The 20724-nt window shown below is 40.6% G+C and overlaps 1 protein-coding gene across 2 annotated transcripts in view; it reads left to right on the top strand.

Annotated features, from left to right (window-relative positions):
• Positions 1 to 20724, top strand: part of EOGT (EGF domain specific O-linked N-acetylglucosamine transferase) — a 198417-nt gene that overhangs the window by 143461 nt on the left and 34232 nt on the right. For both annotated transcript variants that reach the window (XM_053720694.1, XM_053720693.1), the window contains 2 exons: positions 783 to 902; positions 11558 to 11660. In XM_053720694.1, coding sequence (XP_053576669.1) covers positions 783 to 902; positions 11558 to 11660 — 223 coding nt within the window. The remainder of the gene's footprint in view (positions 1 to 782; positions 903 to 11557; positions 11661 to 20724) is intronic.

Here is a 20724-nt window from a genome sequence, read left to right as displayed (position 1 = left end):
GCTTGTTGTGTGAAAGGTCAAAATTGTAATCTGACCATTTCAATATTAAATAGAGGCATTTATACAATATACTTCCAAAATTACATTCTATCACCAGGGCTCAAAATTTCAATCCCTATGCTACTAGCCAGCCCAAAATGTTCCCCGCCCCTTTTGATCCCACCCACTACCCTGCCCACACCACACCCACTAACTCTCCCTCTTTGCATATGTTTAGACAATGCAAAACACCTCATTGGGCTGTCATTTTTTAATATATATTTTTAATAGTTTTTTTTTATAGTTAATAACATCAGCTAGCGTTTTGGGGAAGACAACAGCTGGATAGAAAAAGAAAGTTGTTGAATTGAGAGAAAGCAGAGAGTTTTGACATTAATGTGAGGTCATAGCAGACCTGGAAATATTGTTTTATGATTATCATCTCTCATCTTTCTTTCTCCATTGCCTCTCTTCAATCTCTCTTTCCCCCCTCCCTTCTCTTTCAGACCATTTCTTAATGCTATCTTTTTCTACACTTTCACTTTTCCTCTCCAATCTCCCTTTGACCCTGTTTACCCTCTCAGAAGTAAAAGTCTAAGCACTAATGGGGTCCCTATAGCCCTAGAGGAATAACACATACTATTTGTAGACATTCTCTAACTTTCACTAGCCACTGTTAAATTTCCACTCGCCAATGGCTAGTGGGCTAGTGAAAATTTTGAGCCTTGCTATCTTTGTCCTTTATATCTGAGAACTTCTGTTTAGCCATCACTATTGTGTAATTTTGTGTTTTCTTCTTACAGAGAGGTTGGTTTCCTTGAACAACTGGCAATCACACACAACTCGGATATATTTATTGGGATGCACGGTGCTGGTCTAACCCACTTACTGTTTTTACCAGAGTGGGCTGTTGTGTTTGAGCTGTAAGTTTGTCATTTAATACTCACAGAGCAATGCTTGTAAATCTCTTGTAACATATAGCTTCACACCACATAGAGAAATAAAGAGACATATAACCCCAGAATCTTCTTTCATGATTCAGATAGAAAATACTATTTTAAACAACTTTTCAATTTACGTCTATTATCAACTTTTCTTTGTTTTCTTGTTACCTTCCTGCTTTTCAACAAAGGATAAGCTCAGGAGCGTGCACGTGTCTGCGGCACTATATGGCAGCAGTTTTGTAACGTTATACATTAACAAGAGCACTAGATGGCAGCAGTTTTATAATAATGTTATACATTAGCAAGAGCACTAGATGGTAGCAGTTTTATAACAATGTTATACATTAGCAAGAGCACTAGATGGCAGCAGTTTTATAACAATGTTATACATTAGCAAGAGCACTAGATGGCAGCAGTTTTATAACAATGTTATACATTAGCAAGAGCACTAGATGGCAGCAGTTTTATAACAATGTTATTCATTAGCAAGAGCACTAGATGGCAGCAGTTTGTAACAATGTTATACATTAGCAAGAGCACTAGATGGCAGCAGTTTTATAACAATGTTATACATTAGCAAGAGCACTAGATGGCAGCAGTTTTATAACAATGTTATACATTAGCAGTAGCACTAGATGGCAGCAGTTTTATAACAATGTTATACATTAGCAAGAGCACTAGATGGCAGCAGTTTTATAACAATGTTATACATTAGCAAGAGCACTAGATGGCAGCAGTTTTATAACAATGTTATACATTAGCAAGAGCACTAGATGGCAGCAGTTTTATAACAATGTTATACATTAGCAAGAGCACTAGATGGCAGCAGTTTTATAACAATGTTATACATTAGCAAGAGCACTAGATGGCAGCAGTTTGTAACAATGTTATACATTAGCAAGAGCACTAGATGGCAGCAGTTTTATAACAATGTTATACATTAGCAAGAGCACTAGATGGCAGCAGTTTTATAACAATGTTATACATTAGCAAGAGCACTAGATGGCAGCAGTTTTATAACAATGTTATTCATTAGCAAGAGCACTAGATGGCAGTTATACATCTTTGTTTTCTTGTTACCTTCCTGCTTTTCAACAAAGGATAAGCTCAGGAGCGTGCACGTGTCTGCGGCACTATATGGCAGCAGTTTTGTAACAATGTTATACATTAACAAGAGCACTAGATGGCAGCAGTTTTATAATAATGTTATACATTAGCAAGAGCACTAGATGGTAGCAGTTTTATAACAATGTTATACATTAGCAAGAGCACTAGATGGCAGCAGTTTTATAACAATGTTATACATTAGCAAGAGCACTAGATGGCAGCAGTTTTATAACAATGTTATACATTAGCAAGAGCACTAGATGGCAGCAGTTTTATAACAATGTTATACATTAGCAAGAGCACTAGATGGCAGCAGTTTTATAACAATGTTATTCATTAGCAAGAGCACTAGATGGCAGCAGTTTGTAACAATGTTATACATTAGCAAGAGCACTAGATGGCAGCAGTTTTATAACAATGTTATACATTAGCAAGAGCACTAGATGGCAGCAGTTTTATAACAATGTTATACATTAGCAGTAGCACTAGATGGCAGCAGTTTTATAACAATGTTATACATTAGCAAGAGCACTAGATGGCAGCAGTTTTATAACAATGTTATACATTAGCAAGAGCACTAGATGGCAGCAGTTTTATAACAATGTTATACATTAGCAAGAGCACTAGATGGCAGCAGTTTTATAACAATGTTATACATTAGCAAGAGCACTAGATGGCAGCAGTTTTATAACAATGTTATACATTAGCAAGAGCACTAGATGGCAGCAGTTTTATAACAATGTTATACATTAGTTAGAGGACTAGATGGCAGCAGTGCTGCCATCTAGTGCTCTTGCTAATGTATAACATTGTTACAAACTGCTGCCATCTAGTGCTCTTGCTAATGAATAACATTGTTATAAAACTGCTGCCATCTAGTGCTCTTGCTAATGTATAACATTGTTACAAACTGCTGCCATCTAGTGCTCTTGCTAATGTATAACATTGTTATAAAACTGCTGCCATCTAGTGCACAGATGGCACCACTGATACACTAGGTTTTTGGAGTTTTCCAAATAGCCGTGCAGCACCAGGAAAGCATCGGTGATCCATACGAGTGGAACCGGTCCCAGTGTACTAGCCGCTGTGAAGTGCTAGCCTGCTCTATTGTACTGGTCACAGCACTGTGCCATCTCATCTGGTAAGCGCAATTCTTTTTTAAAAAAAGAACATCTTCGTTGAAAAATAGAATTACGCTATGGGGCGCCCTTTTTCTGCTTTTTTCGTTTGTTAGTTCACCCGACACTCCGGGATCAAGAGGAGCAGCCTTCCCTCCCCCCTTCTCACCAACTTAAAGAACATTACCAACAGAACAGTTTTTTACTAACTTTTTAATATAACCAATACGCTAATACACTGCTGAGCGCGCCTTCTTTTTTCCCCCCTGGGGATTTTATCTAGATTTCAGTTATGTCTATTTCCACTCCCCCTGTACCATTTGATAGCAATCAGCCAATCGCAAATGCATATACGTATATGCTGTGAATTCGTGCACATGCTCAGTAGGAGCTGGTAACTCAAAAAGTGTAAATATAAAAAGACTGTGAACATTTTGTTAATGGAAGTAAATGGGAAAGTTGTTTAAAATTGCTGCTCTATCTGACTCATGAAAATGTAATAAAACCTGAGTGTCCCTTTAATATAAATAAATGTAATGATGTATATTTTATTTTCACTCTCCGTTGTCCAGTAAAACAAAGAGGATCCTTTCAACAAAGTCCCAGATGTTTCCAGAGAAAACTGTCCGGTTAAAAAAAAAAAAAGTCTTTTAGCAAAATTCCTGTTAAAAAGTTAAAACTATTGAAAAAAACGAAAGTTTCCTTTCTGAAATAAACGTAGATAGAAAATCTAAATGGTCTCTGATGAAGGAAAGGAGCTTGTGAAGATGTTCAGCGGTAGCCTCTGTGGGAGTGATCCACGGAATATACAGATCTTAAACACATTTTCAGTTTACTTCTATTATCAAATTTGCTTCATTCTCTTGGAATCCTTTGTTAAAGGAGCAGCAATTTACTACTGGGATGTAGCTAAACACATTGAGTGAACCAATGACAAGAGGCATATATGTGTAGCCACCAATCAGCAGCTAGCTCCTAGTAATGCATTGCTGCTCCTGAGCCTACCTAAGTATGTTTTTCAACCAAGGATACCAAGAGAAGAAAGCAAATTAGATAATAGAAGCAAAGTGGAATTTAAAATAAAAAAATGAAAGGCTTTATCTGTGCCATGAAAATTCCTTGTGACTAAACTGTACACTTTGTACACGATCTTACAATAAAAAAAAACCAACAAATTGCAATATATTGTTTGTACATAAATGTTTTAATTGTGACTTTACTGTCCCTTTAAGCGTTGTGCTACAAAACCTCTACTTACCAAATCAGGGACTGAACCCAGAAGTCCCAGAAAATGAGAAGCTGCCTCCTATAGGAAGTAATGAAGCTCTTTGCACAGGGGGAAACACCAGACACTGATACCATTTATTTAAACAAATATAAATCAGATGAGCACCTCATTGAACCTATTGGAAAACAGGATACAAAGCACAGCCTCAATTCTAAGCAGCGTACAACTTGTATTCTCCTAAGACACCATAACAATCTCACTTACTAGATTCAATAAAACATGCGACTAACACAACTGCTTCGGCCGTTTGAACCCTCTTAGCTCAAGCGCCACCACTGACCCAGGAACCAGTCTCAACTGCTGGCGTCTTGGTAAGATCTGTGGGCATCTGTACACTCACAGAGGCGACAGCAGTTGTGATTGGTTCCCGGGTCAGTAAGCTGACGGGGTCAATGGGCTGTACAGACCTGGGAACCAATCACAACTGCTGGAGCCTTGGTGAGATCTGTGGGCATCTGTACACTCACAGAGGCGACAGCAGTTGTGATTGGTTCCCGGGTCAGTAAGCTGACGGGGTCAATGGGCTGTACAGACCTGGGAACCAATCACAACTGCTGGCGCCTTGGTAAGATCTGTGAGCATCTGTACACTCACAGAGGTGACAGCAGTTGTGATTGGTTCCCGGGTCAGTAAGCTGACGGGGTCATTGGGCTGCACAGACCTGGGAACCAATCACAACTGCTGGCGCCTTGGTAAGATCTGTGGGCATCTGTACACTCACAGAGGCGACAGCAGTTGTGATTGGTTCCCAGGTCAGTAAGCTGACGGGGTCAATGGGATGTACAGTCTTCCAATCTGGGTAATGCAGGCTTTTGAATCATGGCACCTGTATTTTAAATGAGCAATGTTCCTTAAACAGAAGCTTTGTACTGGTGACATTGCCTTTGGCACCTAAATCAAATGAATCAGTTATGGCAAATTTTTTATTTGAAGTGTGTTTATGTTGTACAGTGAATCTTTATTAACAGTGGCCCTTAGGTCACAATCTTGGTCAATCCTATTATAGAGAATTGCAATGCAACTGAACTGAAAGTTAAAGGAACAGTAAAGTCAAATTCAACTTTCATAATTTATTTCTACAAGTTATTTCTGTTATCAAACTTATTTTGTTCTCTTAGTATACTTTGTTGAAGTGCATACTTAATGGGACAGTCTACTCCAAAAATGTTAATGTTTAAAAAGATAGATAATGCCTTTATTACCCATTCCCCAGACTTTTTATTTATTATCTATTGACTTTCATTTTATCCAATTAGTGCAGTGTCTGCCACAACCTACGGGCGTTAGCACAATCTTATCTATATGGCTCACATGAACTAGCAGCCCCCTGTTGTGAAAAGCAAATACAAAAGCATGTGATGAGACGCTGTCTGTAGTGGCTTAAAAACAGGCAGACATTTAGCGGAGAAGCCATGTGTGAAAAACTAAGTTGACCTTATGATTCAATAGCTGTAGAACCACCTTTAGCAGCAATAACTTGATGTAATCGATTTCTGGATGGCTTTATCAGTCTCTCACATCGTTGTGGAGGAATTTTGTCTGACTCTTATTTACAACGTTGCTTCAGTTCATTGAGGTTTGCGGCATTCTTTTATGCACAGCTCTCTTAAGGTTCCGCCACAGCATTTCAATCAGGTTGAGGTCTGGACTTTGACTGGGCCATTGCAACACCTTAATTCTTTTCTTTTTCAGCCATTCTGTTGTAGATTTGCTGGTGTGCTTGGGATCATTGTCCTGTTGCATCACACAATTTGGGCCAAGCTTTATCTGTCGGACAGATGGCCTCACATTTGACTCTAGACTTCTTAGGTATACAGAGGAGTTCATGGTCATCTCAATGACTGCAAGGTCCTGTAGCTGCAAAACAAGCCCAAATCATCTCCCTTCCACCACCGTGCTTGACAGTTGGTATGAATTGTTTGTGCTGATATGCTGTTTGGCTTTTGTCAAATGTGGTGCTGTCCATTATGGCCAAACATCTTCACTTTGGTCTCGTCTGTCCAAAGGACATTGTTCCAGAAGTCTTGTGGTTTGTTCAGATGCAACTTTGCAAACCTAAGCCGTGCTGTTCTTTTTAGGGAGAAGAGGCTTTCTCCTGGCAACCCTTCCATACAAACCATACTTGTTCAGTCTTTTTCTAATTTTACTGTCATGAACTTTAGCATTTAACATGCTAGCCGAGGCCTGTAGAGTCTGAGATGGAACTCATGTTTGTTTTTTTTGCAATTTCTCTGAGCATTGCATGGTCTGACCTTGGGGTGAATTTGCTGGGACGTCCACTACTGGGAAGATTGACAACTGTCTTGAATATTTTCCTCTTGTGAATAATCTTTCTCACTGTAGAATGATAGACTTTAAAATGTTTGGGAATGGCCTTATAACCCTTCTCAGATTGATGGGCATCAACAATTGCTTCTCTAAGATCATTGCTGATGTCTTTCCTCTTTGGCATTGTGTTAACATCTGAATGCTCCAAACCAGCAAATTGCTAAAAGTTTGGCTTTTATAGAGGTAGTCACTCTTGCTAATGATCAATTAATTAAGGGCATTTGATTAGCAGCACCTGGCTGCTACTTAGCCTCTTAATTCCTATGGAAGCAGTAGGGGTTTAATTAGTTTTTCACACATTTCTCCATTTTGACTTTATTTTTGTTAAATAAATAATGACACAGTGTAATATGCCATGTGCTGTTGTATTTACCTAATTTTAAATTCTACTAAGGAAAGGGGGAAGTGGGGGGTATACTGAAGCTATTTAATTGAAGCTGCTTAAGGACTTTTTATCCTCCCCATTTTTTTTTGTTTCCCTCCCTTTCCAGACTTTTCCCTCCCCCCCTTCCTTCATTATAAAAAAGGTTAAAGGGACACTGAACCCATTTTTTTTCTTTCATGGTTCAGATAGAGCATGAAAGTTTAAGCAACTTTCTAATTTACTCCTGGTATCAATTTTTCTTCGTTCTCTTGCTATCTTTATTTTAAAAGCAGGAATGTAAATCTTAGCAGCCAGCCCATTTTAGGTTCTGCACCATGGATAGCGCTTGCTTATTGGAGGCTTACATTTAGCCACCAATAAGCAAGCATAACCCAGGTTTTCAACCAAAAGTGGGCCGGCTCCTATGCATCACATTCCTGCTTTTTAAATAAAAATAGCAAGAGAACAACAAAAAAATGATAATAGGAGTAAATTCGAACGTTGCTTAAAATTTCTGCTCTCTGATTCATGAATGAAAAATATTGGGTTTAGTGTCCCGTTAAGGTTACTAATATAATTGAAATCTTGTTTTGTGGAATGTGAAAGGTTAAGAAGAATTATTGAACTGAAGAATTATGTGGATTTTATCTTGACATGATGTAATGCTTCTTTTTTTTCTCACATTCCCTCGTGTTTTTTTCTGTTTTGTATCCTGCCTGCAAATAAATACATTGTTTAAATGTGCTAATATGTAAAACCATAGAAGTCACAGAGGGCGTACTATCTTTTTTACATGGCTGTAGCTTGAGCAGGGTTTGCAATGTTATACCACATAGTGCTCAAAACGCATGCACACTCCAGAACCTACCTAGGCATGTTTTTAAACAAAGGATACCAAGAAAACAAAGTCATTATTTTTGGATTGCCTGGTCTGAATCATGAAAGTTTAATATGGACTTTCATGTACTTAGCTTGTGCACAAAAATATGAAAAGTCTCCACTAGATGGCACAATAAGCTTACTGTGCAGCAGGTTTAGCAGATCAGGATCACACACTGCTTGCTCTGATTTAGGCACCCAGTATAAGATTTAGCTGCCACTGGTTGCATAGTTCTGAAAAGATTCTCACATTTTTAGTTATTATTTTTTAATATAAAATAAGCATCACACTTTGAGTGAACCAAGACAAACATTTATTTGTTTATCATTCTTTCTAAAATGTAAATTCATACATAATGTCTATATGTACTGTCTATATGTACTGTCTATATGTACTGTCTATATGTACTGTCTATATGTAATGTCTATATGTACTGTCTATATGTACTGTCTATATGTACTGTCTATATGTAATGTCTATATGTACTGTCTATATGTACTGTCTATATGTAATGTCTATATGTACTGTCTATATGTAATGTCTATATGTAATGTCTATATGTACCGTCTATATGTAATGTCTATATGTACTGTCTATATGTACTGTCTATATGTAATGTCTATATGTAATGTCTATATGTACTGTCTATATGTAATGTCTATATGTACTGTCTATATGTACTGTCTATATGTACTGTCTATATGTACTGTCTATATGTACTGTCTATATGTACTGTCTATATGTACTGTCTATATGTAATGTCTATATGTAATGTCTATATGTACTTTCTATATGTACTGTCTATATGTAATGTCTATATGTACTGTCTATATGTAATGTCTATATGTAATGTCTATATGTACCGTCTATATGTACTGTCTATATGTAATGTCTATGGGGCCTATTTATCAAAGGTCTTGCAGACCTGATCTGACAGTGCGGATCAGGTCCGCAAGACCTCGCTGAATGTGGAGAGCAATGCGCTCTCCGCATTTAACATTGCACCAGCTGCAAGAGCTGCTGGTGCAACGCCGCCCCCTGCAGACTCGCGGCCAATGGGCCACCAGCAGGGAGCTGTCAATCAACCCAATCGTACTTGATCGGGTTGAATTCCGGTGATTCCTGTCCGCCTCATCAGAGCAGGCGGACAGGGTTATGGAATAGCGGTCTTTTGAACGAAGCTTGTGGGCCTGTGTTTCTGGCGAGTCTTCAGACTCGCCAGAAACACAGGCCCACAAGCTTAGTTCAGAGCTTGATAAATGCGCCCCTATATGTACTGTCTATATGTACTGTATATACAGGGAGTGCAGAATTATTAGGCAAATTAGTATTTTGACCACATCATCCTCTTTATGCATGTTGTCTTACTCCAAGCTGTATAGGCTCGAAAGCCTACTACCAATTAAGCATATTAGGTGATGTGCATCTCTGTAATGAGAAGGGGTGTGGTCTAATGACATCAACACCCTATATCAGGTGTGCATAATTATTAGGCAACTTCCTTTCCTTTGGCAAAATGGGTCAAAAGAAGGACTTGACAGGCTCAGAAAAGTAAAAAATAGTGAGATATCTTGCAGAGGGATGCAGCACTCTTAAAATTGCAAAGCTTCTGAAGCGTGATCATCGAACAATCAAGCGTTTCATTCAAAATAGTCAACAGGGTCGCAAGAAGCGTGTGGAAAAACCAAGGCACAAAATAACTGCCCATGAACTGAGAAAAGTCAAGCGTGCAGCTGCCAAGATGCCACTTGCCACCAGTTTGGCCATATTTCAGAGCTGCAACATCACTGGAGTGCCCAAAAGCACAAGGTGTGCAATACTCAGAGACATGGCCAAGGTAAGAAAGGCTGAAAGACGACCACTACTGAACAAGACACACAAGCTGAAATGTCAAGACTGGGCCAAGAAATATCTCAAGACTGATTTTTCTAAGGTTTTATGGACTGATGAAATGAGAGTGAGTCTTGATGGGCCAGATGGATGGGCCCGTGGCTGGATTGGTAAAGGGCAGAGAGCTCCAGTCCGACTCAGACGCCAGCAAGGTGGAGGTGGAGTACTGGTTTGGGCTGGTATCATCAAAGATGAGCTTGTGGGGCCTTTTTGGGTTGAGGATGGAGTCAAGCTCAACTCCCAGTCCTACTGCCAGTTTCTGGAAGACACCTTCTTCAAGCAGTGGTACAGGAAGAAGTCTGCATCCTTCAAGAAAAACATGATTTTCATGCAGGACAATGCTCCATCACACGCGTCCAAGTACTCCACAGCGTGGCTGGCAAGAAAGGGTATAAAAGAAGAAAATCTAATGACATGGCCTCCTTGTTCACCTGATCTGAACCCCATTGAGAACCTGTGGTCCATCATCAAATGTGAGATTTACAAGGAGGGAAAACAGTACACCTCTCTGAACAGTGTCTGGGAGGCTGTGGTTGCTGCTGCACGCAATGTTGATGGTGAACAGATCAAAACACTGACAGAATCCATGGATGGCAGGCTTTTGAGTGTCCTTGCAAAGAAAGGTGGCTATATTGGTCACTGATTTGTTTTTGTTTTGTTTTTGAATGTCAGAAATGTATATTTGTGAATGTTGAGATGTTATATTGGTTTCACTGGTAAAAATAAATAATTGAAATGGGTATATATTTGTTTTTTGTTAAGTTGCCTAATAATTATGCACAGTAATAGTCACCTGCACACACATATATCCCCCCTAAAATAGCTATAACTAAAAACAAACTAAAAACTACTTCCAAAACTATTCAGCTTTGATATTAGTGAGTTTTTTGGGTTCATTGAGAACATGGTTGTTGTTCAATAATAAAATTAATCCTCAAAAATACAACTTGCCTAATAATTCTGCACTCCCTGTATGTAATGTCTATATTGTACTGTCTATATGTACTTTATATACAGTATGTAATGTCTATATGTACTGTCTATATTTAATGACTATGTGTAATGACTATGTGTAATGTCTAGATGTACTGTCTATATGTAATGACTATATGTAATGTCTAGATGTACTATCAATATGTAATGACTATACGTAATGTCTATATGTAATGTCTATATGTAATGACTATACGTAATGTCTAGATGTAATGTCTATATCTACTGTCTATATGTAATGTCTATACGTAATGTCTATACGTAATGTCTATACGTAATGTCTATATCTACTGTCTATATGTAATGTCTATACGTAATGTCTAGATGTACTGTCTATATGTAATGACTATACGTAATGTCTAGATGTACTGTCTAGATGTACTATCTATATGTAATGACTATACATAATGTCTATGTGTAATGTATATATGTAATGTCTAGATGTAATGACTATATGTACTATCTATATGTAATGACTATACTTAATGTCTATGTGTAATGTCTAGATGTAATGTCTAAATGTAATGTCTATATGTACTGTCTATATGTAATGTCTAAATGTAATGTCGATACGTAATGTCTAGATGTAATGTCTATATCTACTGTCTATATGTAATGTCTATACGTACAGTCTATATGTAAATAGTTCCATTGCGTCTTCCTTAGGTATAACTGTGAGGACGGACGCTGTTATTTAGACCTGGCGAGACTCAGAGGGATTCATTACATTACATGGCAGAAGAAAAGCAAAGTATTTCCCCAAGACAAAGTGAGTAAAAGACGCCATGCAATAACCATGTGCTTTACTAATGATCACGTCATACAGAACAGGCTGTAAGGTGTGACACATAAACATGCTATAACCATGTGCTTTACTAATGATCACGTCATACAGAACAGGCTGTAAGGTGTGACACATAAACATGCTATAACCATGTGCTTTACTAATGATCACGTCATACAGAACAGGCTGTAAGGTGTGACACATAAACATGCTATAACCATGTGCTTTACTAATGATCACCTCATACAGAACAGGCTGTAAGGTGTGACACTTAATTAGTGCCCGGTTTTAATAATCCTATTAAAAACAAGGGCACTTTAATTCATCAAAATTGACATTTCACTCGTTTTCTTCAAAAACTTGCCTTTTAATCCTGACAGCCGCTGCAGCACTTCCTCCGCCCGTAGCAAGCCCTCTTCGCAGGTCCAAAATGGTGAATCCGGCTTCCTCCAATCACGGCGTTGCCTCAGACCATGATCCCCCGGGGGGAAAGCAGTGATTGGAGGAAGCCGGATTAGTCATTTCTGACATAAACAGAGGCTTCCAATGGCCGGGGGAATCGCTGGAGCAGATGTCAGGATTAAAAGGTAAGTTTTAGAAGAAAACAAGTTAATTGTCAATTTTGATGAATTAAAGTGCCCTTGTTTTTAATATAATTATTAAAAAAACGGGCACTAATTCATCCAAATTAACCTTCACTTTAAGGAGCAGTGGTCTTAAGACTGCTGCTTCTTAAATGCTGTTTCCGGCGAGCCTGAAGGCTCATGCGGAAACAGGGGCATCAGTACTATTCGGCCCTTGATAAATCGGCCCTGTTTTCAGGTAACACTGCATAACATATATTCCATTATTTCTTATGAAGAAGCACTCACTAAAACATCTACTAAGGACTTTCAGAATTATATTGTTGCAGTTAATAGAAATATTACAGTTGCAATGTTGCAGGAATGTTTTATAACATCGATAACATACAATTAGATAGTTATAGCTTTAGCTATTGTATATAATTGTTATTATTTTGAGGCACACTGTAGAGTAAAAACAAAATACTCTGTAGGATATTTTGTTTTTAGACAAATATCCTTTCTCTTGTAAGGTGTATCCAGTCCACGGGTTCATCCTTTACTTGTGGGATATTCTCCTTCCCTACAGGAAGTGGCAAAGAGAGCACACAGCAGAGCTGTCCATATAGCTCCCCCTCTAGCTCCACCCCCAGTCATTCTCTTTGCCGGCTTTAAGCAATCGGAAGGGTAAAGTGAATGTGGTGTTAGAATTGCAGTTTTTATTTTCTACAAGCAAAAGTTTGTTATTTTAAATGGTACCGGTGTGTACTATTTACTCTCTAGCAGATAGGAGATGAAGATTTCTGCAGGGAGGAAGATGATTTCTCCAACATAGGTGTGTCCGGTCCACGGCGTCATCCTTACTTGTGGGATATTCTCTTCCCCAACAGGAAATGGCAAAGAGCCCAGCAAAGCTGGTCACATGATCCCTCCTAGGCTCCGCCTACCCCAGTCATTCTCTTTGCCGTTGTACAGGCAACATCTCCACGGAGATGGCTTAGAGTTTTTTAGTGTTTAACTGTAGTTTTTATTATTCAATCAAGAGTTTGTTATTTTGAAATAGTGCTGGTATGTACTATTTACTCAGAAACAGAAAAGAGATGAAGATTTCTGTTTGTATGAGGAAAATGATTTTAGCAACCGTCACTAAAATCCATGGCTGTTCCACACAGGACTGTTGAGAGCAATTAACTTCAGTTGGGGGAACAGTGAGCAGTCTCTTGCTGCTTGAGGTATGACACATTCTAACAAGACGATGTAATGCTGGAAGCTGTCATTTTCCCTCTGGGATCCGGTAAGCCATGTTTATTACGATTGTAAATAAGGGCTTCAAAAAGGGCTTATTAAGACTGTAGACTTTTTTTGGGCTAAATCGATTGATTATTAACACATATTTAGCCTTGAGGAATCATTTTATCTGGGTATTTTGATATAATAATATCGGCAGGCACTGTTTTAGACTCCTTATTCTTTAGGGGCTTTCCCAAAGCATAGGCAGAGCCTCATTTTCGCGCCGGTGTTGCGCACTTGTTTTTGAGAGGCATGGCATGCAGTCGCATGTGAGAGGAGCTCTGATACTTAGAAAAGACTTTCTGAAGGCGTCATTTGGTATCGTATTCCCCTTGGGGCTTGGTTGGGTCTCAGCAAAGCAGATACCAGGGACTGTAAAGGGGTTAAAGTTCAAAACGGCTCCGGTTCCGTTATTTTAAGGGTTAAAGCTTCCAAATTTGGTGTGCAATACTTTTAAGGCTTTAAGACACTGTGGTGAAAATTTGGTGAATTTTGAACAATTCCTTCATGTTTTTTCGCATTTGCAGTAATAAAGTGTGTTCAGTTTAAAATTTAAAGTGACAGTAACGGTTTTATTTTAAAACGTTTTTTGTACTTGTTATCAAGTTTATGCCTGTTTAACATGTCTGAACTACCAGATAGACTGTGTTCTGAATGTGGGGAAGCCAGAATTCCTATTCATTTAAATAAATGTGATTTATGTGACAATGACAATGATGCCCAAGATGATTCCTCAAGTGAGGGGAGTAAGCATGGTACTGCATCATTCCCTCCTTCGTCTACACGAGTCTTGCCCACTCAGGAGGCCCCTAGTACATCTAGCGCGCCAATACTCCTTACTATGCAACAATTAACGGCTGTAATGGATAATTCTGTCAAAAACATTTTAGCCAAAATGAACACTTATCAGCGTAAGCGCGACTGCTCTGTTTTAGATACTGAAGAACATGACGACGCTGATATTAATATTTCTGAAGGGCCCCTAACTCAGTCTGATGGGGCCAGGGAGGTTTTGTCTGAGGGAGAAATTACTGATTCAGGGAACATTTCTCAACAAGCTGAACCTGATGTGATTGCATTTAAATTTAAGTTGGAACATCTCCGCATTCTGCTTAAGGAGGTATTATCCACTCTGGATGATTGTGACAAGTTGGTCATCCCAGAGAAACTATGTAAAATGGACAAGTTCCTAGAGGTGCCGGGGCTCCCAGAAGCTTTTCCTATACCCAAGCGGGTGGCGGACATTGTTAATAAAGAATGGGAAAGGCCCGGTATTCCTTTCGTCCCTCCCCCCATATTTAAAAAATTGTTTCCTATGGTCGACCCCAGAAAGGACTTATGGCAGACAGTCCCCAAGGTCGAGGGAGCGGTTTCCACTTTAAACAAACGCACCACTATACCCATAGAGGATAGTTGTGCTTTCAAAGATCCTATGGATAAAAAATTAGAAGGTTTGCTTAAAAAGATGTTTGTTCAGCAGGGTTACCTTCTACAACCAATTTCATGCATTGTCCCTGTCGCTACAGCCGCATGTTTCTGGTTCGATGAGCTGATAAAGGCGGTCGACAGTGATTCTCCTCCTTATGAGGAGATTATGGACAGAATCAATGCTCTCAAATTGGCTAATTCTTTCACCCTAGACGCCACTTTGCAATTGGCTAGGTTAGCGGCTAAGAATTCTGGGTTTGCTATTGTGGCGCGCAGAGCGCTTTGGTTGAAATCTTGGTCGGCTGATGCGTCTTCCAAGAACAAGCTACTTAACATTCCTTTCAAGGGGAAAACGCTGTTTGGCCCTGACTTGAAAGAGATTATCTCGGATATCACTGGGGGTAAGGGCCACGCCCTTCCTCAGGATCGGCCTTTCAAGGCAAAAAATAAACCTAATTTTCGTCCCTTTCGTAGAAACGGACCAGCCCAAAGTGCTACGTCCTCTAAGCAAGAGGGTAATACTTCTCAAGCCAAGCCAGCTTGGAGACCAATGCAAGGCTGGAACAAGGGAAAGCAGGCCAAGAAACCTGCCACTGCTACCAAGACAGCATGAAATGTTGGCCCCCGATCCGGGACCGGATCTGGTGGGGGGCAGACTCTCTCTCTTCGCTCAGGCTTGGGCAAGAGATGTTCTGGATCCTTGGGCGCTAGAAATAGTCTCCCAAGGTTATCTTCTGGAATTCAAGGGACTTCCCCCAAGGGGGAGGTTCCACAGGTCTCAGTTGTCTTCAGACCACATAAAAAGACAGGCATTCTTACATTGTGTAGAAGACCTGTTAAAAATGGGAGTGATTCATCCCGTTCCATTAAGAGAACAAGGGATGGGGTTCTACTCCAATCTGTTTATAGTTCCCAAAAAAGAGGGAACGTTCAGACCAATCTTAGATCTCAAGATCTTAAACAAGTTTCTCAAGGTTCCATCGTTCAAGATGGAAACCATTCGAACTATTCTTCCTTCCATCCAGGAAGGTCAATTCATGACCACGGTGGATTTAAAGGATGCGTATCTACATATTCCTATCCACAAGGAACATCATCGGTTCCTGAGGTTCGCATTCCTGGACAAACATTACCAGTTCGTGGCGCTTCCTTTCGGATTAGCCACTGCTCCAAGGATTTTCACAAAGGTACTAGGGTCCCTTCTAGCTGTGCTAAGACCAAGGGGCATTGCTGTAGTACCTTACTTGGACGACATTCTGATTCAAGCGTCGTCCCTTCCTCAAGCAAAGGCTCACACGGACATTGTCCTGGCCTTTCTCAGATCTCACGGATGGAAAGTGAACGTGGAAAAGAGTTCTCTATCTCCGTCAACAAGGGTTCCCTTCTTGGGAACAATAATAGACTCCTTAGAAATGAGGATTTTTCTGACAGAGGCCAGAAAAACAAAACTTGTAGACTCTTGTCGGATACTTCATTCCGTTCCTCTTCCTTCCATAGCTCAGTGCATGGAAGTGATCGGGTTGATGGTAGCGGCAATGGACATAGTTCCTTTTGCACGCATTCATCTAAGACCATTACAACTGTGCATGCTCAGTCAGTGGAATGGGGACTATACAGACTTGTCTCCGAAGATACAAGTAAATCAGAGGACCAGAGACTCACTCCGTTGGTGGCTGTCCCTGGACAACCTGTCACGAGGGATGACATTCCGCAGACCAGAGTGGGTCATTGTCACGACCGACGCCAGTCTGATGGGCTGGGGCGTGGTCTGGGGATCCCTGAAAGCTCAGGGTCTTTGGTCTCGGGAAGAATCTCTTCTACCGATAAATATTCTGGAACTGAGAGCGATATTCAATGCTCTCAAGGCTTGGCCTCAGCTAGCGAGGGCCAAGTTCATACGGTTTCAATCAGACAACATGACAACTGTTGCGTACATCAACCATCAGGGGGGAACAAGGAGTTCCCTGGCGATGGAAGAAGTGACCAAAATCATTCTATGGGCGGAGTCTCACTCCTGCCACCTGTCTGCTATCCACATCCCAGGAGTGGAAAATTGGGAAGCGGATTTTCTGAGTCGTCAGACATTGCATCCGGGGGAGTGGGAACTCCATCCGGAAATCTTTGCCCAAGTCACTCAGCTGTGGGGCATTCCAGACATGGATCTGATGGCCTCTCGTCAGAACTTCAAAGTTCCTTGCTACGGGTCCAGATCCAGGGATCCCAAGGCGGCTCTAGTGGATGCACTAGTAGCACCTTGGACCTTCAAACTAGCTTATGTGTTCCCGCCGTTTCCTCTCATCCCCAGGCTGGTAGCCAGGATCAATCAGGAGAGGGCATCGGTGATCTTGATAGCTCCTGCGTGGCCACGCAGGACTTGGTACGCAGATCTGGTGAATATGTCATCGGCTCCTCCTTGGAAGCTACCTTTGAGACGAGACCTTCTTGTTCAGGGTCCGTTCGAACATCCGAATCTGGTTTCACTCCAGCTGACTGCTTGGAGATTGAACGCTTGATCTTATCGAAGCGAGGATTCTCAGATTCTGTTATCGATACTCTTGTTCAGGCCAGAAAGCCTGTAACTAGAAAGATTTACCACAAAATTTGGAAAAAATATATCTGTTGGTGTGAATCTAAAGGATTCCCTTGGGACAAGGTTAAGATTCCTAGGATTCTATCCTTCCTTCAAGAAGGATTGGAAAAAGGATTATCTGCAAGTTCCCTGAAGGGACAGATTTCTGCCTTGTCTGTGTTACTTCACAAAAAGCTGGCCGCTGTGCCAGATGTTCAAGCCTTTGTTCAGGCTCTGGTTAGAATTAAGCCTGTTTACAAACCTTTGACTCCTCCTTGGAGTCTCAATTTAGTTCTTTCAGTTCTTCAGGGGGTTCCGTTTGAACCCTTGCATTCCGTTGATATTAAGTTATTATCTTGGAAAGTTTTGTTTTTAGTTGCAATTTCTTCTGCTAGAAGAGTTTCAGAATTATCTGCTCTGCAGTGTTCTCCTCCTTATCTGGTGTTCCATGCAGATAAGGTGGTTTTACGTACTAAACCTGGTTTTCTTCCAAAAGTTGTTTCTAACAAAAACATTAACCAGGAGATTATCGTACCTTCTCTGTGTCCGAAACCAGTTTCAAAGAAGGAACGTTTGTTGCACAATTTGGATGTTGTTCGCGCTCTAAAATTCTATTTAGATGCTACAAAGGATTTTAGACAAACATCTTCCTTGTTTGTTGTTTATTCCGGTAAAAGGAGAGGTCAAAAAGCAACTTCTACCTCTCTCTCTTTTTGGATTAAAAGCATCATCAGATTGGCTTACGAGACTGCCGGACGGCAGCCTCCCGAAAGAATCACAGCTCATTCCACTAGGGCTGTGGCTTCCACATGGGCCTTCAAGAACGAGGCTTCTGTTGATCAGATATGTAGGGCAGCGACTTGGTCTTCACTGCACACTTTTACCAAATTTTACAAGTTTGATACTTTTGCTTCTTCTGAGGCTATTTTTGGGAGAAAGGTTTTGCAAGCCGTGGTGCCTTCCATTTAGGTGACCTGATTTGCTCCCTCCCTTCATCCGTGTCCTAAAGCTTTGGTATTGGTTCCCACAAGTAAGGATGACGCCGTGGACCGGACACACCTATGTTGGAGAAAACAGAATTTATGTTTACCTGATAAATTACTTTCTCCAACGGTGTGTCCGGTCCACGGCCCGCCCTGGTTTTTTTAATCAGGTCTGATAATTTATTTTCTTTAACTACAGTCACCACGGTACCATATGGTTTCTCCTATGCAAATATTCCTCCTTAACGTCGGTCGAATGACTGGGGTAGGCGGAGCCTAGGAGGGATCATGTGACCAGCTTTGCTGGGCTCTTTGCCATTTCCTGTTGGGGAAGAGAATATCCCACAAGTAAGGATGACGCCGTGGACCGGACACACCGTTGGAGAAAGTAATTTATCAGGTAAACATAAATTCTGTTTTTAGCATGTTGTAACTAAAATCCACTGCTGTTCCCACAAAGGACTGAGGAGTACAAGAAAACTTAATTTGGGGGGAACGGTTTGCAGGTTAGGCTGCAATAAGGTATGTTCAGTCATTTATTTCTAGACAAGACTGTGATAATGCTAGAAAAGACTGTTAATATCCCCATGAGGGAAGGGTAAGCTGTATTCAGAGACTAAGTATGGAATTGCTAGCTTAAATAACAGGGCTAATTTATGCTGGTTGACACTACTTAATGGCAAACGGTTTTTATTGAAAAATATCGTTTTTTGAGACACTTTGAAGGTTCCTTTGGGTTTCTTTCAGGGGTTGTTACCCACATGGCTATTATTAAAACACTTAGGAGTGTTTCTTTAGGCCTCACAGCACCGGAGTAAGGTGGGAGGGGCCTAATTTCGCGCCTCAGATGCCCAGTTATATTTGACTAGAACTTCAGGCTGTTTCACATGGAGGGTCCTGCTGCAGTTTGAGGGCCTATAAGAAGCTTTTTCCCCACAAATCTGGTTCCTAAGGGAAGGTAGGGCCACAGCAGAGCTGTGGCAAGGTGCTGAAGTTGTTTTAACCGGTTTGTTGCTTACTGTAGATCCGGTTTGGGCATTAAGGGGTTAATCGTTTTTATTGCTAGTGGTGCAATCTTACTAATGCTTTAGGTACATACTGTAAAAATTTCGAAAAGTTTGCTGCATTTTTTCACTGTTTTGCAAAATTGTGTGCCTTTTTTATCTCTTAAAGGCACAGTAACGTTTTTTCAAAGTGTGTTTTTACTTGATTAAAGTGATTTCTAAGCCTGTTAGTCTTACTACTAGTCTGTTAAACATGTCTGACACCAAGGAAAATCCTTGTTCAATGTGTTTAGAAGCCATGGTGGAACCCCCTCTCAGAATGTGTCCCACTTGTACTGATATGTCTATACACTTTAAAGAACATATTGTTGCACTTAAAAATGTGGCCCAAGATGATTCTCAGACAGAAGGTAACGAGGTTAGTCCGTTAACCTCTCCCCAAGTGTCACAACCAGTTACGCCCGCTCAAGCGACGCCTAGCACCTCTAGTGCGTCTAACGTCTGTTACACAATCTTGATGTGGTTCGTGCTTTAAAGTTCTATTTACAAGCAACTAAGGATTTCAGACAAACAACTTCTTTGTTTGTTATCTATTCTGGTAAGAGGAGAGGTCAGAAGGTGACCGCTGCCTCTCTTTCCTTTTGGCTGAAAAGCATCATCCGTTTGGCCTATGAGACTGCTGGCCAGCAGCCTCCTGAAACAATTACTGCTCATTCTACCAGAGCAGTGGCTTCCACATGGGCTTTTAAAAATGAGGCTTCTGCTGAACAGATTTGTAAGGCAGCGACTTGGTCTTCGCTGCATACTTTTTCCAAATTTTACAAATTCGATACTTTTGCTTCTTCGGAGGCTATTTTTGGGAGAAAGGTTTTACAAGCAGTGGTGCCTTCCGTTTAAGGTACCTGTTTTGTTCCCTCCCTTCATCCGTGTCCTAAAGCTTTGGTATTGGTATCCCACAAGTAAAGGATGAACCCGTGGACTGGATACACCTTACAAGAGAAAACAGAATTTATGCTTACCTGATAAATTTCTTTCTCTTGTGGTGTATCCAGTCCACGGCCCGCCCTGGCTATTAAGTCAGGTAGATTTTTTGTTTAAACTACAGTCACCACTGCACCCTATGGTTTCTCCTTTTTCTTCCTAACCTTCGGTCGAATGACTGGGGGGTGGTGCTAGAGGGGGAGCTATATGGACAGCTCTGCTGTGTGCTCT

This window comes from Bombina bombina, chromosome 7, assembly GCF_027579735.1.
Source record: "Bombina bombina isolate aBomBom1 chromosome 7, aBomBom1.pri, whole genome shotgun sequence".
NCBI lineage: Eukaryota > Metazoa > Chordata > Amphibia > Anura > Bombinatoridae > Bombina > Bombina bombina.
Note: the sequence above shows the minus strand (reverse complement) of the source record. Positions and strands in the feature narration are given on the sequence as shown.